Raw genomic sequence first — 21,991 nt, forward strand, 5'->3', positions numbered from 1 at the left:
ATATAAATAAACAAGCTTATATAAAAAATATATGTAAAAATTATCCTAACACCATGGGCTATTTCTTCGCAGCAAAAATAACTTATCATTTGCTGAATGTTGTAACCAGGGGCTTCAGCAAAGACCGTGCCCAGCGGGTCCCCTCCCTCAAACCGAGCGGTTAGCTGATAAAATGCAGAAGGGTTTATTTTGTGCTCCAACAAGCCAGCAGCAGCCTTAATTCTTCACACACTTCGGTCTTTTTTTAATCAGTGGCTCTTAGAAATCTGTATGTTCGGAGCAGGAGCATTTCATCATGTGTTTTATTGTAAAAAAAAAAAAAACCCTGAACGCTACTGCTTATTTGAAGATTTGATTTGACACGATTCAAACCAGATCTCGTAAATTAAACGCTCTTGAATTTGGATGGTCGAGGACCAGTCAACGCCGACCGTTTCTTACACTGTTTGAGAGCGGGAAGCACGGCTTGTTAAAGCTTTGTGAGCTGCTTCTGCCCGCAGCTTCGCATCGTTTTCCTGCCGAAATGTTGCTCTGCATCATCCCGTCGCTGCCTGTACTGACTCGGGGACCTGGCACCAAGGGGATACGGCAGCAACAGCGTAAAGCAGGAAGGCAGGAGTTAGATGTCCATCTCAGCAGCTTTCACCCGTCGGTAGGTTTACAGCCAACACTTTGAATACAGAGAAAAGACGTTATTTCTTACCGACTGCAGGGAATGGCACAAACCTCTGGATCAAGAGACGAGTGGCGGGGGTAAACTTGTTTGCTCTCTGAATCAGAAGATTAAGGCCCACCTTTGAACAGGAAAAAAAAAAAAAAACAAAACAGAGAAGTAAAACGTTTAGCTACAAGCAGCAGGGCAGATGCCACAGTTTGCAGACAGCAGCAGAGCTCTTTGCTGGGACAGATTGGGATCTCTCCCCATGCAGAAGCATTTGAGAACTAAAACCTCCTGTGCTGCAGGGTTCAGCTGCGTTGGGTTCAACAAACGGTTGAGCCCAACCATTGGGTTGAACCTAACCATTGGGTTTAAACGAAGGGTTGAACCCAATGGTTGAGTTGAACCCAACCGAAAAATATCCCCAGTTCAACACAAATGTTGAGTTTAAATGAAGTGTTGAACCCAACCATTGGCTTCAAATGAAGGGCTGAACAAAGCAACGGTTGAGTTCAACCCAACCATTGGGTTTAAGCCCTTTCCAGCCAAAAGACAGGCTAGAAACCACTGCAACATCATTCGGTCCTTCGGGAAATGCCCCTAGCTGCATTTTTACCCAGTTCACTGGCACCTTCCCCATCCAGCACAAAATCACTGAGGCTGAGAGTCCTCACCCAGTTAGGAAAAAGTCAAATAGCAACAGTGGTGGTTGGCCCCACACAACTCATTCCTCCTCCCAGGGTCTGTGCAAACTAAACCACCCCACTCCAGTGCAAACATTTGGGCTATAAAGGAGCTATTAATGGAAACAAGAGATAGCAGGCAGTTTATTATAACCATGGATGATTTTTTGGTTGCCTCCTCCAACACTTGAATAATGCAGAGCTCTCTGCAGTTTTGCAGGGATCTAAGTCATTGCATATGTTAATATAAACAGCACGGAGGAGAGTTGCTGCCTCGTCAGCCTCAGCGTGGTTGGGTAGTAGTGACAGTCGGAGAATTTCCATCAAAATTAGTTTCAAGCAGAACAGGGGTTATTAATTAAACAAACCTATTTGCAAGGAATGACTTCTGTCTTCAAATTACTCTCCCCTACAATATTTTCTCTTTTTCATCCAAAACAAACCCAAATGCACAAACAAAACCCAACAGCCCCAAACCAGGAATTTTAGGCCGAAATTTGAAGTCTTTAGCAATGCCTGGCCAAAAAGTTTTCAGTCAAAAATGCAGCAAAATTTAAAAAAAAAAAATTCAGCCAAAGCCAAAAACCTGCCAGCAAATAGTGATTTGGGGGCTCTTTAAAAAAAAAATAAAAAGGGAAGAAAAGCACAGGAGAACATATTTTGCGAGCTGCTACATTATACATGCATCCGCAGTGCATCTCGTCTTTTCAGAGGCCGGGAGGAAGATGTTGAGAAGCACAACGGCTGGGTAAGCCCTGCATTAAGTAGAGTGCTGGTTTTGAAAACTCATGGAGTGTTTCCAGAGCCCCACCAGGCTTCCACCAAGACCCCAAGCCTTTCACCTTTCCTCCTCTCCTCGGCCACCGCGACTCTAGCGCTGAGCCCAAGAGAGCCACAGTGGTTCTTCTTAGTCTGGGCAAGAACGAGGGTTTTGTCTTAATCTTCTTCTCCCTCAAAAATGACTGAATGATTTTTATTTTTTTTTTTACGTTTTCCAAGGGCTGCGATGCATATTTGTAAAATGTGAATGCTTCCAGAAACTGTAAAGCGGTCTAAAACTGGCAGCTTTGAGAGTAAAGTTAACACAGTCTTAAGCCTGGCTTTGCTGGTACTGCCCCACGGATTTGGGTACTTATAGCCCAGATACAGTTGTCTCTGGAGATGACAAATTTTGTTGGGTTTGCAGCTTCTGCTTGTAGGTTTGATGGAAGGATTTGTCTGTGAAGTGGAAGAGCAGCAGCTTTTGAAATAGAAAAGATGAGTCTGGGAGAGACCCCGCTGTGAGGCCAGTGGTAATAAAAGCATTTTACTTTCAGATTCAATTTGGTGCTGCAGATGAACTCGCTCCTCCACTTACAGCAAGCACCCCACTGTGAATATGAAATTAAATGTCGCTATAGATTTAAATCCAATCTCCCAAATTCCCAACATGAGGACTAGATTTAGGAAACTAATGAGGGTTTGTTTTTTACAGTTTTGAAATTGCTTTAGCCAATCTGTGAACTCTTTCCCGCAGGTCACAAAGTGGGATGAGGGTAAACAGGTGAAGGAGAGCATTCAACACGGAGCAGGTACTCCTCCACCTCAGATCATCGTAAGCAAAAGGGTCATGAACAAGGAGAGCTTAATAAGTTTAGTTTGTAGAACAGACTCACAGAATCATAGAATCATTTAAGTTGGAAGAGAACTTTAAGATCATGGAGTCCAACCATTAACCTGGCACTGCCAAGTCCACCACTAAACCATGTCCCTCAGCACCACATCTACACATCTTTTAAATCCCTCCAGGGATGGTGACTCCACCACTTCCCTGGGCAGCCTGTTCCAATACCTGACAACCCTTTTGGGGAAGAAATTTTTCCTCATATCCAATCCAAACCTCCCCTGGCACAACTTGAGGCCATTTCCTCTTGTCCTATCCCTTGTTACTTGGGAGAAGAGACTGACTCCCACCTCACTACAACCTCCTTTCCGGTAGTTGTAGAGAGTGAGAAGGTCTCCCCTCAGCCTCCTTTTCTCCAGGCTGAACACTCCCGGTTCCCTCAGCCGCTCCCCATAACACTTGTGCTCCAGACCCTTCATCAGCTTCGCTGCCCTTCTCTGGACACGCTCCAGCACTTCCATGTCTTTCTTGTAGTGAGGGGCCGAAAACTGAACACAGGATTTGAGGTGCGGCCTCAGCAGTGCCAAGTACAGGGGGATGATCCCTTCCCTGGTCCTGCCGGCCACACTATTTCTGATACAAGTCAGGATACTCTTGGCCTTCTTGGCCACCTGGGTATACTGCTGGCTCCTGTTCAGCTGCTTGTCAACCAACATCCCCAGGTCCTTTTCCGCTGGGCAGCTTTCCAGCCACTCTTCCCCAAACCTGTTGCATTGCATGAGGTTGTTGTGACCCAAGTGCAGGACCTGGCACCCAGCCTTGTTGAACCTCATTCAGTTGGCGTCAGCCCATGGATCCAGCCTGTCCAGATCCCTCTGGAGAGCCTTCCTACCCTTGACCAGATCAACACTCTCACCCAACTTGGTTTCATCTGCAGACTTAGTGAGGGTGCACTCGATCCCCTCGTCTGGATTGTTGGTAAAGATATTAAGCAGAACTGGCCCCAACACTGAGCCCTGGGGAACGCCACTTGTGACCGGCCACCAACTAGATTTAACTCCATTCACCACAACTCTTTCGGCCTGGCCTTCCAGCCAGTTTTTCACTCAGAGAAGAGTACACCTGCCCAAGCCATGAGCAGCCAGTTTCTCCAGGAGAATACCATGGAAAACATTGTCAAAGGCTTTACTGATGTCTAGATAAACAACATCCACAGCCTTTCCCTCATCCACTAAGTAGGCCACCTTGTCACAGAAGGAGATCAGGTCAGTCAAGCAGGACCTGCCTTTCACAAACCCATGCTGACCGGGCCTGATCATCTGGTTGTCCTGCACGTGCTGTGATGGCACTCAAGGTGATTTGCTCCATAACCTTCCCCGGCACCAAGGTTAGACTGACAGGCCTGTAGTTTCTGGGAGCCTCCTTCCAGCCCTTCTTGCAGATGGGCATTACATTTGCTAACTTCCAGTCAACTGGGATCTCCTTAGTTAGCCAGGACTGATGATAAACGATGGAAAGTGGCTCGGTGAGTACTTCTGCTAGCTCCTTCAGTGCCCTTGGCTGGATCCCATCCAGCCTTATAGACTTGTGCGTGTCTAAGTGGTGTAGCAGGTCACTAACCATTTTCCTGTGGATTATGGGGGCTTCACGCTGCTCCCCGCCCCTGTCTTCCAGCTCAGGGGCTGGGTACCCAGAAAACAACTGGTCTTACTATTGAAGACTGAGGCAAAGAAGGCATTAAGTACCTGAGCCTTTTCCTCAGCCTTTGTCACTATGTTTCCCCCCACATCCAATAAAGGAGGAAGATTCTCCTTAGTCCTCCTTTTCTTGCTAATGAATTTAAAGAAACATTTTTTATTGTCTTTTATGGCAGTAGCCAGATTCTCAAAGTTCTAGTTGAGCTTTGGTCTTTCTGATTTTCTCCCTGCATAACACACAACATCCTTCTAGTCCTCCTGAGTGGCCTGCCCCTTCTTCCAGAGATCATAAACTCTCCTTTTTTTCCTGAGTCCCATCCAGGTCAGTCGTTCTTCCCTGCCAGCTTGTCTTTCGGCACATGGGGACAGCCTGCTCCTGCACCTTTAGGATCTCCTTCTTGAAGAATATCCAGCCTTCCTGGACTCCTTTGCCCTTCAGGTCTGCCTCCCAAGGGACTCTGTCAACCAGGCTCCTAAACAGGCCAAAGTCTGCCCTCTGGACATCCAAGTAGCACTTCTGCTGATTCCTCTCCTTACTTCTCCAAGAATCGAAAACTCTATCATTTCGTGATCGCTATGCCCAACACAGCCTCCAACCATCACATCACCCACAAGTCCTTCTCTATTCATGAACAACAGGTCTGGCGGGGCGCCTTCCTAAGGGCTGGCCAAAGAACACTGACTATCGAGGCAAATCCATCACTAAGAAAACAAAACAACCACAGGAGCAGTAGTATTATCATCACTCTGCCTACAGCCTGAGTCACAGATCTGGGATCTGCAACACTGGTGCTGTACAAACATATCAGAGTCAGGTGGGACTCATCACATCAAACGTGGTAGAATCATCATGGAATCACAGAATCATATAGGTTGGAAAAGACCTTTAAGATCACCAAGTCCAACCGTTAACCTAACATGGCCAAGTCCACCACTAAACCATGTCCCTCAGCACCACGTCTACATGTCTTTTAAATACCTCCAGAGATGGTGACTCAACCATTTCCTCGGGCAGCCTGTTCCGACACTTGACAACACTTTCGGTGAAGAAATTTTTCCTAATATCCCATCTAAATCTCATCTGGTGTAAGAAATGAGCCTTTTTAAGGGTTTTTATTCTCCTCCCAAGACAGATATTTACAGTGCTCACGCAAAATGTCCCCAGCAGCGCCCATTCATCCCTGCTGACTATCACATGAGGCCAGGGATGCAGCTCAGATGAAGATATCTCTGCTGGTGATGTCTTAACTCAGACAAGCGCTCCTTCTTGCAGCTGGGAGCTCTGAGCATGGATTTGCAGTACTGGTTTCGGTGCAGTACTGGTTCGGGATATTCCTGAACTGTGACCCAGATTAGAGGCCAAATCCAACTTTTTCAAATTGGTTTTTTTTTTTTTTTTTTTGAGGTTTCTTTCTCCAGAGCACTTCCTCAATCCGGCTGACAGAGCATCCTGACAAGCTGGGGAAGCTGGACACAGGGGGATACATTACACCGCCACTGCTGCTAACATCCCGCAACACGAAACCGCGGCCGAACGCTGTCAACGGGAGAGCAACCTCGCTCAGAGCTCTACTATGCCTCTGGCAGCACTCTGCCCTTCCTCCCTCCCTCATCTTCAAGTGCCTAGAATTCCTGCTATTTATTTTGCTACCGGTTTTGTTTCCAGCATCAACAACATTATCTCAGCAACAGGACAGAGTTTGCGGTGTTGCCGCACTTGAAGCTGTACCATCAGACACTGTCACAGGGTGATTGTGGAATAATAAACCAAGATTACTGTTCCCTTTTCTTTTCCTCTTTGTCTCAAAAAGTTCTGATCTCATGTCCACCAAGACATGAATTTTAAAAGCATGGGAATTTTTGAAAAAATCATGGCTTAATTTTTTTCTTCCCTTTACAACTATCAAGGCCTGAGAGAAGACTTTTGAATGCCTGAAGTTGGCAACAACCAAGCCATATGATAAAGGTCTAACCCTACACCTCTTAAATCAGTTCTAGAGCAGTAAATATACCAGCAGTTCAAGAAGTTATGTTACTTAATTTTAAGAGGGAATTTTTATAAAATACAGGAGTATTAGGAGTTCAGTGAACAAGGTGGACATTGGTTGGTAGATGATGCCACCTAAATGTTGCTGAGCAGCTCTCTAGGCTTCATTAACTGCATTGGTGAGATCTCCGTTGATTTAAGGGATTCAACTTTCCCAGGTTCCAGTAGCATTGGGACAACCCTGACCACTGCAGTTGGAGCTGGTTGCTCCAAGTGACCTAGAAAGTCAACTTGGAAGGAGGGACTGGCTCCAAGGAAGCTTATCCTTTAGCCTTCAAATCCCTAGATTGTTGAATTGAAACACTAATTGGATTTGATGAGTCCCATACTGCCAAACTGAAGAAAAGAGCAGTAAGAGAAGGAAGGAAAAAAATAATTCATTAGGGCTGAGAGGTGAAGACGGAGGCAGAGAGATGGAAAACTGGGCTCTTTACCAACTGGAGCTTTACCAAGTCAAGGAGAACAGAATGGAGGAGTATAAGGGAAGGGAAAGCAATAACAATCCGAGTGGAGAAGGAAGTTGGAGAGGAGCAAGAGTAAGGAAAGGAGGAAACTTGAGTCATATCCAAGATCACTGCAGAAGGGATGAGAGCAATAGCCCCACAGTTGGATGCTTCAATGGAAGAAAATGGTGTAGCATTGAGAAAGGAAAAAGATGCAGGAGAGGTATGAGCAGGAAAAGTGGGGATTAATGCTGATAATGACAAACTTGATTTGGCAGATGATGGAGAAAGGAAGATGGCAGGGGCTCGTGCCCAAGGCAAGAAGCTGTTGTTTTGACATTGAGTTTTCCATGCATCTGGATCCTGCACAGAGGCAACACCAGCCCTGGGTGCTTTGGGGCTGAGCTGGGGCAGAAGGAAAGGGCACAGATGAGGACAAACTTGCTGGAAACAAAGACACACCAGTGAAACATGAGAGAAAATGCTGCAGAGAAGTAGGAGGAGTCTGGAAGGTGGCAGTCAGCAAGGAGCCAGCTGTTGCCATGTACTGCTGAGCCCAGAGGCAGGATGACCAGCACTGGATGTCTCCCCAGAGCATACCACGTCTTTGCCTCCACTACACCAAAGGCCCAAGGCTGTGCCTTTGGCAAATGGCTGCCACAGCTCCAATGATTTATGGGCTCGACGAGTGATCATACCACTCTCTTCTGGTATCTGGACTTGGTATCTGTGAATCATCAGAGTAGAGAAGCTGTAGGAATGAGAGCTTTTGAGCACAGGTATCAAGATTTTAGAGCCGGGTACCGCTTCATCGAAAAACTTTAAGCAGCAAACAGAAGTTTATCACCAGCTCTTCCAATCTACTGCAATTTTCCTCCTGCTCCTGGCTCCCCACGTCACCTTCCAGGAGGCATCCAGCCACGCTACGTCCCCTCCCATCCCTCACTCTACTTTGCACCGACTTCCTCCAGCTTCTAAGTGTTTCTGTACCACCCTAAGTGGTGGATAGTCCTGAGGGCAGTGGGTGGCCTCCTGCGTCGTCTCACAAGCTGATTATGGGCATCACACCAAATTCGCAGGCTGTCAATGCAGCCGCTCCACACGGCTCACAAACAATTATCAGGAAGAAGGAGCTGGGATTAGAAAAATCCACAGGGGCACCTCCACCTAGAGAGGAGAGTGAAAAATTGCATGTGTGTGTGTGTGTGTGTGTGAGTTAAATGTGCAATGGGAGCGGAGAAGGAGGAACAACCCATGGCTGGTGGCACTGACAGCACAGGAAGGAGTAGGGCTGCTGTCCTGGAGCGCTGCGTGCAAGGATGCTCTCCCTGCCCCAAATCGCAGGCAGTCGAGACTGAAAAATTAGTCCAACAAGCCCCTGTCACAGAATCATAGAATGGTTTGGGTTGGAAGGGATCTTAAAAATCATCTAGTTCAAACTTCCCTGCCATGGGCAGGGACACCTTCCACTACACCAGGTTGCTCAAAGCCTCATCCAACCCGGCCTTGAACACTTCCAGGGATGGGGCAGCCACAACTCATCTGGGCAACCTGTTCCAGCGCCTCACTACCCTCAGAGGGAAGAATTTCTTCCTTAGATCTAGTTGAAATCTCCCCTCTTTCAGTTTAAAGCCATTGCCCCTTGTCCTGTCACTACACGCCCTTGTCAGAAGTCCCTCTCCAGCTTTCCTGTAGCCCCTTTAGGTACTGGAAGGCTGCTGGAAGGTCTTCCCGGAGCCTTCTCTTCTCCAGGCTGAACAACCCCAACTCTCCCGGCCTGTCTCCATAGCAGAGGTGCTCCAGCCCTCGGATCATCTTTGTAGCCCTCCTCTGGACCCGCTCCAACAGCTCCATGTCCTTCTGATGTTGGGGACCCCAGAGCTGAACGCAGCACTGCAAGTGGGGTCTCACAAGAGCAGAGCAGAGGGGCAGAATCCCCTCCCTCGACCTGCTGCCCGTGCTGCTTTGGATGCAGCCCAGGACACGGGGCTGGATCAAAAAAAGGCTGCTGTCCTTCCTGAACGTGGAAAAAAAAAAAAGAAAAAAAAATCGAGACCCTCTTTTTTTCAATCGTTCATGAATTTTGTAAGAGTGTAAAGTAAGCCAGCATATCTCTAACTGATCTAATTAAAGTTCTTGGATTCTCCTTCTAGCTTTGGTTAGGCACCCTCAAGCATCACCTGGTTTCATGTTAAAGAAGAGAGCTGTAAATTCAACTTTTTATTATCCTCTCTCCCCGACATCAGAAGAGTTTTAAAGCTGCCTATCAGAGCAAACATATCCCTTGTGAACGGTACCAGCGATGCAGCTGGCTGAGCTGCGGGAGTCGGGGCTGCAAGAGCAGGTATGGCCAAAGCCAGCTGTGACACGACCATTACAATGCTCATATTATTTTACAGCGATAATCTTGGGCTTGAACAGTCTTCACCTCTCAGCTTCCTTAGAAGAGGAAAACCAAGATGTTTCTGCTGAAATCCTATGCGGTCGTGAGAATGTCTTGGGTTGTAAGGGATGTTTTCGAGACAAAACACATTTTGATTTTGCAAAATGCTAACTCTTCTGGGAGGGAAATCCAACTTGTTTAAAAACATCATTTTTGCAATGTTCATTTGTCCAGAAGCAGCCTCTGCTTTAACCTGATCTCTCAGACCCACACTGGGCTTTGCTGACAAGACTCCTATACACAACTGTTTTTTTTTCTGATACAGCTAAATATAAATTTAGGAGTTATAATTTTTGCGTAACCTCTATGCTCGATCAGTTCTGACTGCGGCTGAGATTCTGCACGATTATAATCTGTGAACTCTGTGGGAATACAACCAAAAATCTTGAAGACAAATTGCAGCATTTCAATAATTCAGAACTCTGTAGAAACCATACAGTAACTACAGGACTCCCCAAAAAGCTGTATTTTCTCAGAAATAACATCACCAAAGTTTCTGTACAGGAGCAAGTTGCCCTAGGATGACTTAATAAGACACTTGCGTGGGAGAGGAGTGATTTCCCACAATGAGAGTAGGAATTTGAGTCCTGGAGCATCTAGGAGCTTCTGCTCTGAAAAGCTTCCTACATTGGTCCCAACACCAAGTCACGTCACTTCGATCTCTGTTTTCCAACCGTGCAACAGAGCTGAGAGTGAAGTCCAACCTCCCAGGGGCACCCCAAAGATCTGCGGGGGCTCCCATACAGCACGCTGGAGCACATACTCCATAGCGAGAGCTCTGCCCTTTGCTCCTGTCCAAGTGATCTAGTTGCATTGAAATTCAGCAGATTGTTGCTGGTTTCTTCTTTGAACTCTTGTTGTGGGCTCGTGGAGGCACTAGCCTTCAGCAGACAGGTAGGCAGGAGCAGCTGGAGGGACTAACCTCCACCTTAGCTCTGTTGGTTGCAACCACAGACTCACGTAAGTCATCTTTTTCATTGCCCAAAGCCACGAAGCCCTTGCGCACACCATTTCTGCACAGCCACCATAGGGACAAGAGAGGTGACAAGCAGCTGAAGGGAAGCAACATCTCCAACTGTTGAGGCAGTTTGCTGCATGAAAAACGTATCTGAACCCGCAAACCAAGATCAAGAGTGTCAGGAGTCCTGAAATCAATTTAGACAGAACTCTAGACTAGCAGCAATGCTTATTTTCATTGCATTTTTCCAAGGGAAAAAAAGTATCATGGAATACCTCAGCAAACCAAATTAGGTCATTAAAACTGTCTCATTTCTCTGCAGTTTTAGCCTAGTTTGTTGTTATACATATTCAAGTTTAACTCCATATACTTTCACAGTTTGTGAAAGCACCAAGTGCAAGTCAGACCATAAAGTAAGTCAGAGCATCACTAAACCACAGTGGCACTGGTTCCCTAACTCCACTGGCTTGTCTGGAGCCAGGATTTAGGATCAGGAAGCAAGGAGCCACTTTAAAAATGAAAAGTCCTGGCTCTGCCTGGGAAGAGATGCTCCAAACACCCTCCTGTACGCCATGACTGGCAGTGACTCCAAGGTGAGTCATCAGTAGTTGACAGCACTGAAGACATTCATGGCATTAATCATCTGATTTTTTAAGCCAGGGTTACCCAGTAAGCCAAGCCAAAAAGGAACGTTCGAGTCCTGGGCAGGTACATTTTAAGTATATAGAACACTACAAAATATACAGCCTGGCTGGCAGTCCTGGTTACACGACATTGTGTCTCTCTCTCTTCTACAAAAGAAGACAAAACACCTACTTTTGTCAGAATTTAGCTCAGGTTGCTAAGCGAGAACAACGGGTTTATGTGCTTCTGTACTGACGAGACCATAAATCCCAAACTTGCACTTCATAAAAACCTTCTGAGAAGTTACAAACCCCAGTATATTTGAAAGGGGAAGGAGGGAGCTTGCCTACTCGATTAATTAGGGAAAACTTCACTGTCTCTCCACTTAAGAGGTGCTTGATCTCACACCTGTGGTTTTGCTTCCCCTTTCATCGGGGGAGAATCAAATCCCTATCACAAGGGGGGAGCTCAGTGCCATCGTGCCTCGACAGCCACGACAGACATTCCCTGGTTAAGTTACATACACCTATGTATGTAAAACACGCTCTGTACGCCTGCCAGGCTTGCTGCGGTCTAATTAGAGCCCATCCTGTCAACAGGGGAGGACAATGCCAGGAGAACCAATGTACACGGTACCTCCAGGGTACATGGAGTGGACAACAGATGGACAACAAGCTAATAACCTGGGTACCATGCTGAGCAACAATACTCTGCTTACTGAGAGACATCAGATACGTGGCCAAATGGTACTGGCAGAAGAAAGAAACCCCTTGGAGAGTCTGCACAGGGTCTTCAGTATCACAAGAGGAAGATTTGGAGCCAGTCTTGGCAGAACCTGAAACTGTGATTGTGGAAATTAAAACCATGATGTATATACGACTCTGATCCAAAGACAACAGAAACCAACGGCAATAACATCACTGCTGTGAGATGCTTCAAGAAGGGCGTATGGAGGAACCCAATGACTCACTACCACAGTCTCCAGGTGGGACAAGCCCTGGGCTAACACCACCCATCTCCAGTCTGCTGGTCTTGGCACCTGTGACAACCCAAAAACCAGTGAGCAGCTGCTCACAGCCCTTCTCTGGATCTGCTTTAATTTGCCAGCATTTAATTGCAGCTGCAGGAATCACTTCTGACCTCAAACTGAAGTTACAGTCCAAGGTCATAGTGCTGAAGAGCTGAATCAGACGCAAAAGCAATCAGCAATAGAGCAGCAAATTGAGTTTGGATCTGAAACTAAGAAAGTCACTTATAAAATATGTAAAACTCAGTTATTAACAAAAAAATGGTTTTGATTACGTAGCTTTGAAAAGTGTGACACAATTAGGTGAGAGCAAGAACGTGTGTGCGTGCGTGTGTGTCTGCTGGAAAGGGTTTCTGTACAATTACAAGCCCTCTGATCAGTATAGCTCTTGGCACCAGAGTATTTGGGGAGGAAAAAAACCATTTAAAACATGCTTGGTCTTTCTTAAGTCTTTTTACTACTCTCCGCCTTTGTTTGCCTTGCTTAGGAAAACCAGCTGGTATTAATTGGGCTTCGTACACCACCATCATGAACAGCAGCCAGAAATCAGAAAATAAGGCCTAATCACAGGAATTCACTCGTTTACTTGAAAAAAAAAAAAATTTAAAAAATAACAATTACCGCTCAGTGCTCGGAAAAGCAGTAAACCGAAAGCAATCAAAAGGAAAGGTGGGAAGGAAGCAGGTGTATGGAGAACGTGATAAAAATAAACTACAGTCACAGAGGAAGAAACAGAAATCCAGGTTACTTAATGGTCATCAGACTCCTCTAAACATATTGTCCGCCGCGAGTAAAGCCCGGAGATGTCACATGCTTGTGTGGCGCTGGTAGCCCAGGTCTCAGCACGCGCCCGGTGGCAGAGACGGGGTAGAAGCGTCACGTAAGAAGTTAGAGATGGAAGAGATCTGTTGATATCAGCCTTTTCACCTCTTTTCCCACATTCGCTCTTAAAATGATCCCTTCTGATGTCTTTTCTAGCCTTGCTTCACGCGATTGCTTCACCTGAGCGCTCTGCAGGTGAAGAGAGAAAATTCCGGACCTGGCATCGCTTTCCTTGCCTGAAGGTATGCTGTGAATCGTGTTGAGTTGGGAGTAGGTGAGGGGAAAAAAAGGGGAATACTGGGGACAAACTATTGAAATACTGAAAAATATTGGGGAAAAAAAAGAATATTGATGCCTCACAAAACTCATCCTGAAAGGCTGCAAATCAGGAGTCCCAGATGAAGCACTGGATCTAAGAGAGAAGCGTTGCCTCTCTCTGACAGCAATTCCTCTCTCTCTAAAACAGGAAAAAAATCAGGTTATTTGCAAAGATTTGCTAAGTTTAATTGCAAGAAGCGTAAAGCCAAAATCTGCTCTTCTGTACGTGAGAGAAAGCACTTTGTTTGTCCCTCTCGTTAGATAAAGACACGGAGGGCGAAGACGATGGGAAGCACAATCACAAGTCAACTGATCTGTCACTTCATGAGCCTTCTCCCCGTGCCGCTTGCCAACTGCAAACATGGAAGGGGCTCGCTTTAATTAATACCGGGTCTCAGCAGACCACTGGAGGCAGTGGCACTTGTTTTCAGGTCATCTGGTCCTAATGGGCTCACACTGGGAGGTGATTTGTCGCTAACTGACAGCAGAGATCAGTTAATGAGGGCTGAGGCCTCACAAGCCAACGTAATGAACCTCAGGGCTATTTCTACATTATTTGTCATCATCAATTTAAAAAAAAAAAAAAACAAACAAAACAACAAACGCTTAAGCAGATGCTAGTTATTAATCCAGATATTTACAATGTAAAAAGCACTCCTTGCTCCGCAGGATTTTCTCTAGGCTGCTCTGCATCAGGAACGAGTGGTGTTCCTCAGGGGTGACATGGACAGTGGGATTAAGTGCACCCTCAGCAAGTTTGCAGATGACATCAAGCTGTGTGGTGCGGTCGACACACTGGAGGGAAGGGACGCCATCCAGAGGGACCTGGACAGGCGGGAGAGGTTGGTCTGTGCAAACCTCAGGAAGTTCAACAAGGCTAAGTGCAAGGAAATGTTCAAGGCCAGGTTGGATGACTCTTTGAGTAACCCGGTGTAGTGGAAGGTGTCCCTGCCCGTGGCAGGGGGGTTGGAACTGGACGATCTTTACGGTCCCTTCCAACTCGAACCATTCTGTGAGTCTATAAATGAGCACACAAAAATTGGTGCTAAGGATTATCAGGACACACGTTACTCTGCAGTGACACACACATCAGTAGTGTCCTCGTCTACACAGGGACATTGGTGCAAAGCAACTTCATCTCATTTTCGCACACTCTACGCACCATATATCCCATGTATATCCTATGCTCCACTTTGGAAGGAGACCTCCTTCCAACATCAGGAAGGAGAAAGTATCCATGAAGGCTGCTGCCCTTCCCTGCTCCTCCAACTACATCAACAGACCTAAGGAAAGCTCCTTCCTCCCTGTAACAATATTCTGACTCTGTGAGCACCACAGCTACAAAAGCCCTGCTACGACAGAGTTCATGGTACTCTTTGCATGTGCTAAGGGTGTCCCAGTGGAAGGCCCATCTGGTGGGGCCATCGTGGAACTGACACAAGAAGGCAGCAACACCCTTCTGAGCATCCACACCACTGAAAATTTCCATTTGCACGAGCTTGAAATGCTGTTAAGTACAAAATATTGTGGCATCATTTTTCCTCATGGTGCTTTTAAAGCTCTCCCATGATGGACAGCCGAGGTGCATAAGATCACCAGGCACTGGGGCTTCCTGCTGGAGATACACCTACCAGTTATGTGGACAGATAAATCCCAGCATCGTTTCAGCTTCGGCATTTATTCAGAGTTTGTTGCTCTGTACAGACCACCAGCTCCTTCACCACCAGCGATGCAACTAAGGGACATACAAACCACCACAGGACAAAGAGCTGATCTACCATCAGCAGACTGAAGAGCTACCCATGTGTCACCAGCGGTGACAGCCACCCTGCCATAACAGCAGGCCACTGCTGGTTTGCTGTAATTTCTTTCATCTACAAGCCTTGGTGTAGTTTTTCACACTGTTTCAGAGACCAAGTGTTTCTCGCAGCACCACTGATGGTCACTTCTGCACTCTGATCCTATCTTTCTGCTTCAGCGACTTTGCAGTCAGCCTAGGAGGAACCAGAGATTTTAAAGACCTGCATCAGCTGTCCCAACATGGACATCTCCACTCGCCACCCCAGTGGTTTCCTTACCAAAGCCTGTCAGCTTCTCGGGGTGACAAAACTCTGCCAACATCACTTCTCCATGTCTCCTGCCCTCTATCTGCCCCTGTTGCCAAAATGGAGAGGATTAGTGCCAAGACCGTTGAACCAGTCACCATCCCTCTGCTGCAGCTATGTTGGGAGTTGGAAGGCAGGTCGTGAGCAGCAGTAGCACATCAAGCTGGAGAACTTCGCTTTACTATTTCACAAGGTGGAAAAAGTTCTGAACTAAGGCCCGAGGAGGACAGTCATGCTACACTGGGAAACAATGGACAGAGAACAGCTGCTAACCAAAGTGTTGAAGTCAGTGAGACAGAGACTCAGATTGTGCTTCAACTGCAAAAGCATGGCGCTGGTGTGGACACGTCTTCATGGGGTTATATGAAGCGTAGGAGCTCACACCAACACACGGCTGGCCTGCGTGCGCAGTTTGGGTTAATTCTGCAGTGAAGGGACAATACAGGTGACCCTTGAGCAAGCCAAGCCAGCGACACAGAAAACTATCAAGCAGAAGCGTATCCAATAAAAGGGACAGTTTCCACTCGAAACTCCACAGCACTTCACCAACTCTACGCCCTTTGCTACCACCGGTGCAAAGCCGTCTGGCAGCTACAGGAGAACACAGAGATATGCTTTGTGCAGACTCTCTGCTGTCCACTACATGGACACATGTCCATGTTTAGCACATGACGTGCTAAACTGCTCACTGCCAGTTCCCAGCCAGTAGCTCCTGCCTCCATAGTTCTCCTAAGGATCTCCAGTCTGCTCTAGTCAATGTTTTACCTTGTAAAGAAATCTCAACAAGCCCATGCAGCTTCTTCCCAAAGGTGAATTGTGTAAGCTCGGTACGAATGGCATGGTGAGCAGGCTGGGTGCTCACCTCCTCCCACGGCACAGTCTGTTTGCAGAAAAAATGCCTGGAAAAGTATGTCTGTGGCTTGAGAAAAAGGAAAAAAGTCTTGGCCAGAGGCAAAAAATACAAACTGCCGTGGAATCTTTAACGTTCCAGCAGAAAATCTACAACTATGTGTTTCAGAGGTTTATTTGAAAACCCAACGTAAGAAATAACTTCCATAAGTTGCTCCTGAAAAAACACACCTGCCTCCTTGGGAATTAGCTGACCCTGCTAAAGACGTCAACTTGTGCTTCTGGGGAATCTGAGTATTAAAAGCCTGATGACTGCACCACAAGACCATGACAACGTTAAAAGCTTCTCTCTTACAGATTTATTTCAGATAGGACCTGAAGACTGTTGCCAGCTTGAAGGCCATCCAAAGGTAAAAGATTTCATTTCGAGCACTGTGGCTCTTTTAATCCAAGGTGCTGACCCACCAGCTCTCACACTATCACTCTGCAGCCTCAAAGTCACTCTTCTAACTTGGACTAGGCTAATTCACCACGAGTTAATGCCCAGATGGACAATCTGAGTTCACCGAGCAGCAAAGCCACGGTGCAGAGACCCAGGCAGTGCAGCGTGCAGGACGTGCTGGAAGCCATCAGCGGGAGAAGTCTCCTTCTTTTGAAAAGTTTGGGCATGCACGGACAGAGACACGTCACGGTTAAAATATTTTCTGGTTATGTAGACTGAATTCTGTCAATTAAAAGATAAACATGCTTGGCAATCCAAACAAACATCTCAAAAGCCCCGCAGTACTACTGTAAGGGAGCAGTTACTTTGTAGTGAAATACAGAGATATAAAGCGTTACCCACTGCTATTGAGACAGCACTTATGACAGCTCCCAAGTAGCCCTGGATGAACTTGGACGTCGGAGAAGGCTTTGGAAAGAAAAACAAAACATATTTTCAATAAACAAACTTCTGGTTATTAAAACACAACCGAGCTTTTTTATTTGTTTTGTTTTCGCTTTATTTGTTTTAAACCAGAGACAGGTTTAATTTTGTCATATTGTTCTGTGACACATGGTCTGTCATCTAGCAGCGGCAAAAGCAAGGAAAACTGTAGCCTCATGAGCAAGGTTAAAGGGAAAGGAAAATTAATTGGCATCAGAAAACTATAATAATAGCAGCTTAAAGGAAGTATGTGAATGAAACTCAGCAAATGGTATAAAATTAGTGTTCTTATACATTAGTGATGAACCTCAAACTCTCCACATTAAAAATTTATCTTTGAAATATTATCTCGATGAGCTGGACGGTTTCCAACTCGGCTTCCTGTCTTGAGCTTCCCACATCCCAACATGGGATGAATGAAGGCTAAAGCGATGGAAGAGAGCAGGAACAGCCCCACCACTTCCCGGTACCACTGCTGGTAACACACAGAAAGTCCCCAGGAGACAGCAGTGCAATCATGGAGCCTTCTGCTATCCAAAAAACCTAGACGACATTTCACTTTGTGCTCATTTACATATCAAATGAAACCATTTCATACCAGTTAGAACTATACACTGGTTCGGCTCAAAGGCATTGAGCGTTACTTATGTGCCTCGAGTGATTTTGAGATCCTCGTGCCATTTACAGCTGAGGTTTAAAATGGAAGTCTACACAGGAGAATGGCCAATCTATAAATTCACCACAGTGCTGACTCTGGAGTTTCTATTAACAGCGAAGAGACAAGACTTATGTTTCCATGTCAAAACAGACCTAAGGTGCCGCACGCGCCGCATATGTTGGGTCTCCTCACCTTTGTCGCGTTGCGGTTTGCATAGTTGACACACGCATTGTGGCTCTGATTCAACCACTAAAGAGGAAACAAGAAGAAACAGGCATAAACACAACTTCACAAAATTACAATTAAAAAAAAAAAACACCTTAGAAATTTGAGAGCATCACAGGAAAATTCATCTCCCTTCGGACCGGCTCTCAACTTGCCACCACTTTTCAAAGCCTTGTGCATACCCTACGTCCGAGCTAATTCCCTTCAAAGTGAGGGACAGAAATCCCAAAGCACCCAGTGCCTGGGAGGCAGCTCTGCTTCCCCGTATGCGTGACGTGCAGCTCTTCTTCTGGCCCGATCCACCTCCACATGACACCTCAGTGCTATCGGTCTGTATTTTCACCGACGCCAAATCCATACTGCTGTAAAACGTAGCAGTAAGCCCAGCAGCCAGTTTGTCAGTCATTTATTAAGCTCCATGGATCTCAAACAGGGGGTCATAGGAGGCTTCAGCTGAGGAACAGGAGATGAGCAGATGTACCGTCTTAGGGATACGGGTGCCACTAAACTGGTATTTCTGTCCACGACTTTTGGGAGCAGGATTTGTCACCAAAGCAGCAGCTGGGGATGAGTGGCACCACGCTCCTGAAGAGTTTTACCCTCAGTAGCTGCTGGCAATGTAAAGAAAATGACAGTTTCTGCCCTCAAAACATCACGTTCCCAGTTCAGAGCATATCAGAACTCGACTCTTCTCTAGCTGTGGCCAGAACTGAGATGTGAGAGGGAATGCAGCGAGGGTGAGGAAAACCAGAGTGAAATGAGGCACTAAAACACGGGGATCAGCCCAGTCACTGTCAAGCCCACGGCCCAAGAGCACGTTCTACCTGCTGACCAGCTCTCTAGCCTAGAACTTTGGACCTAGCAAACCTTGCTTTATTGTTTATTTAAATAACAATAATAATTACAAAGACATCTTGCCAATCTGTGCTGGAAATCTGCCTCAATTTTCCAGATATGTTTTTGGGTTTTTTTACCCCCTCCAGCTCACATCTGCACCAGCAGATCCACAGGACCAGGCCAGAGCTATGTACATTTTGAGCATCAGCAACAACTGCTTCACTGTGCAGTGCTTGTTGATGCAGTAATACGCATCATCCCTAAATCCTATGCTATTTATCCAGATAAATCTCCTTTTCAGAGAGATGTAGACATACTGCTCAGATGCTGTCCAGAGTTTAAGCTGTCTCTAGGTTGAAGACCTCCCCACTACCCACTTCTTGACTCTTCCCAGGTGGCTGCCTGACACCTTCTCAGGTTTTTTGGGTGATGCCTCTCTCGGTTGCTACTACTCCTACTTGCATTTTTCAGAAAGGGATGACCTGTGTGCCCATCAGCAGGAATGGTGAAGAGAAGAGTTTGAGAACCACTTGTCAAGCAGTGGTGGCCCAGGCAGGTTTCACTTGCTGGACCTGCCTGCCACAACCTTCCTCCTGAACAGGCTTATTTTAGTTCTGCATCTGAAGTATCCTTTCTAGTTCCAAAAGGATTATTCCATCCTTTTAAAGTTCAAAAGTATCTCCCAGTTACGTTGTGATGATAGGAATAGGAGCTCCTCATGTGAGCCATTTACAAAGCATCCAGTCCAAGCCAGCTATCTGGGCTGGCTCGCTCCTCACTTGTGCAAGAATAACTTCTCCAAAAGTTAACTCTTTCCATCACAGATGTCTAAAAACAGGTGAGGCAAGTTGCCTTCAAAAATCTGAATGAGTCTAGACGTCTCCAGCCACTATCCCACTCACAGCAGGTAAAGCCACATGGCACAACTTACAGCTAAACACACCAAACCACGAGTTACTGGCACAGGCCAACATGTTCTCGGTTCTGCAGTCTTTCTAACACACCAGGCAGAAACCATTCTGCTTTGATATTTCTCAACGGCATAATTCTCTATCATCACTTCCACTGTAGACAATAAAAAAGACATTCACAACTAAAAATAAGTCTGAAAGTAACTTGTTTTTGCATCTCAGTTAGTGCTGAAATTATACTTCAGTGGGGTGTTTATTGTGGATAAAACTCATTCACGTGCATGCTTCATCCCCTGACACTCAATTCCCAGAATTTTAATGAGGAAATAACACCAACAACCCCCTCTCCATAATTTTTTTCCCCCAAAGCCCATGTAGCAAATTGAACGCAGAGGTCCTTGCTTTTGCAATGCATAGCTATTCCAAAAATTCCTGGGCAGAGGCCCTCCCCCTGCCCCCAGCCCTGCACACACGTTGCACTTCCAACAGGAATTCACCAAGGAAGATCCCAACTACTTGACAGGGTGTCTTTAAAACAGCAGATGTGTGAGCTTAAGGACCTACATTTTCATGGAAGTATACACTGTGCAATCATTTACACCTGCACAAAACGGGTGCAAAAAGCTGATTTTGAGATCCCAGGCTATTTTGCATCTCTCCTTGCACAAATAGCCGGGCACTGGAAAATGGACCCAATAGTTTGCTTAGAGTCGATTCCAAGCCTATCAAACCTTTCTCTAATTATATTGAGCCACTTCATCTGCCTATTAACTAAAGCATTGCCAGTGCAGAAAAGCCACATGCATCCTCTAGTTTGTCTTCTAGACACAAGTCAACTACTGTTTCCTTTCCATCACGTTCTCCACTCACTCAGACGAGCATTACCTGCCAAAACACAGTGGATGCCAGAGTCTGGTTGGGCAAGAGAAGACCAACAACCTGCAAGAGAAGAGATTTTTCTCATTAGCAAATGCATTGTCAGTTTGCTCTCGGTGCTGTGCTAGGCATGCAAACAGCAAGCTTATTTCTAATGACTTGAATAAGTTATCTTCATTTATTGCTTTATTTCATTATAGTTATTGAACTTCTCTTCCAGCCTATTGTCTCCCAGTTTTCCGGTGATGAAACTGGGTAACGCAGCTACCCATGAAAACTTTGCATCTTTAATTATTGCTTGCAACACACCTTGAAAGGAGTCTGGCAGCATATACTGTCCAAAGACAAGTTCATTAAAACGTAATCGATTCTTTAATCCAGGTATTTCTGGAGGACAACTCAAACATTGCATGAATACAAGAGTTCAAAGTTGTTACTATTGGCAGTAAAGAGGGTTTTTCTGTTTTCCTTTGGCATATCCCCTGTTTCAAGCACAAGAAAAAAATTTGATGTGAACATCTGAAGACAGGGGTGCCACCTGGAAGCACATGTGCTCCTGTTTGGGAGCCTGAATTTTGTTTTAAAGAGAAGAGAATTGTTGATGTGTCATATACTCTGAGCTGCGAAAACTCCTGCTTGGGTTACAAGCTCAGGCTGACGATCGCCATCTCCCAGGGGCTTATGGCAGCCTGCCCCAGCACATCTGGCCAGGTGCTGCCTGCTGCTGCCTGAACATGAGATGCCACAGGCGTTGCAAGGTCACCCGTTGCAGCACCTGAGACCACACGTGCATAAGGGCAATGGCTTTAAACTGAAAGAGGGGAGATTTCGATAAGATCTAAGGAAGAAATTCTTCCCTCTGAGGGTGGTGAGGCACTGGCACAGGTTGCCCAGAGGTGTTGTGGCTGCCCCATCCCTGGAAGTGTTCAAGACCAGATTTGATGAGGCTTTGAGCAACCTGGTGTAGTGGAGGGTGTCCCTGCCCATGGCAGGGGGGTTGGAACTAGATGATGTTGAGGTCCCTTCCAACCCAAACCATTCTGTGATCCTATGATTCTGTAAGTTGCCTATACAGTCCTGAGAGCATCCCTGGGACATGTCTCAATACACCACATAAGTACACCCTCTGTAATTCTTTAAAGACCCCATCACACAAGGCAGCACTGTCGGACTCCTTCCTACCTTGTTTTAGGGCAATCTTTCCTCTTAAAGCATGAGGAATTGAAAAAGCAGAAAGGGATGCAAAGCAAGAGGACTCTCAATGATAAACTCAACAAATATG

At 46.2% G+C, this 21,991-nt stretch overlaps 1 protein-coding gene across 1 annotated transcript in view; it reads right to left on the minus strand.

Moving 5' to 3' along the window:
- The window catches only part of SFXN5 (sideroflexin 5), a 108,002-nt gene that overhangs the window by 37,798 nt on the left and 48,213 nt on the right, over positions 1-21,991 (minus strand). Inside the window, exons 7-10 of the mRNA XM_086611670.1 lie at positions 20,719-20,772; positions 18,053-18,109; positions 17,122-17,187; positions 704-794 (exon numbers count right to left, since the gene is read on the minus strand). Coding sequence (XP_086467796.1) covers positions 704-794; positions 17,122-17,187; positions 18,053-18,109; positions 20,719-20,772 — 268 coding nt within the window. The remainder of the gene's footprint in view (positions 1-703; positions 795-17,121; positions 17,188-18,052; positions 18,110-20,718; positions 20,773-21,991) is intronic.

Source organism: Tauraco erythrolophus, chromosome 5, assembly GCF_009769465.1.
Source record: "Tauraco erythrolophus isolate bTauEry1 chromosome 5, bTauEry1.pri, whole genome shotgun sequence".
Lineage (NCBI taxonomy): Eukaryota > Metazoa > Chordata > Aves > Musophagiformes > Musophagidae > Tauraco > Tauraco erythrolophus.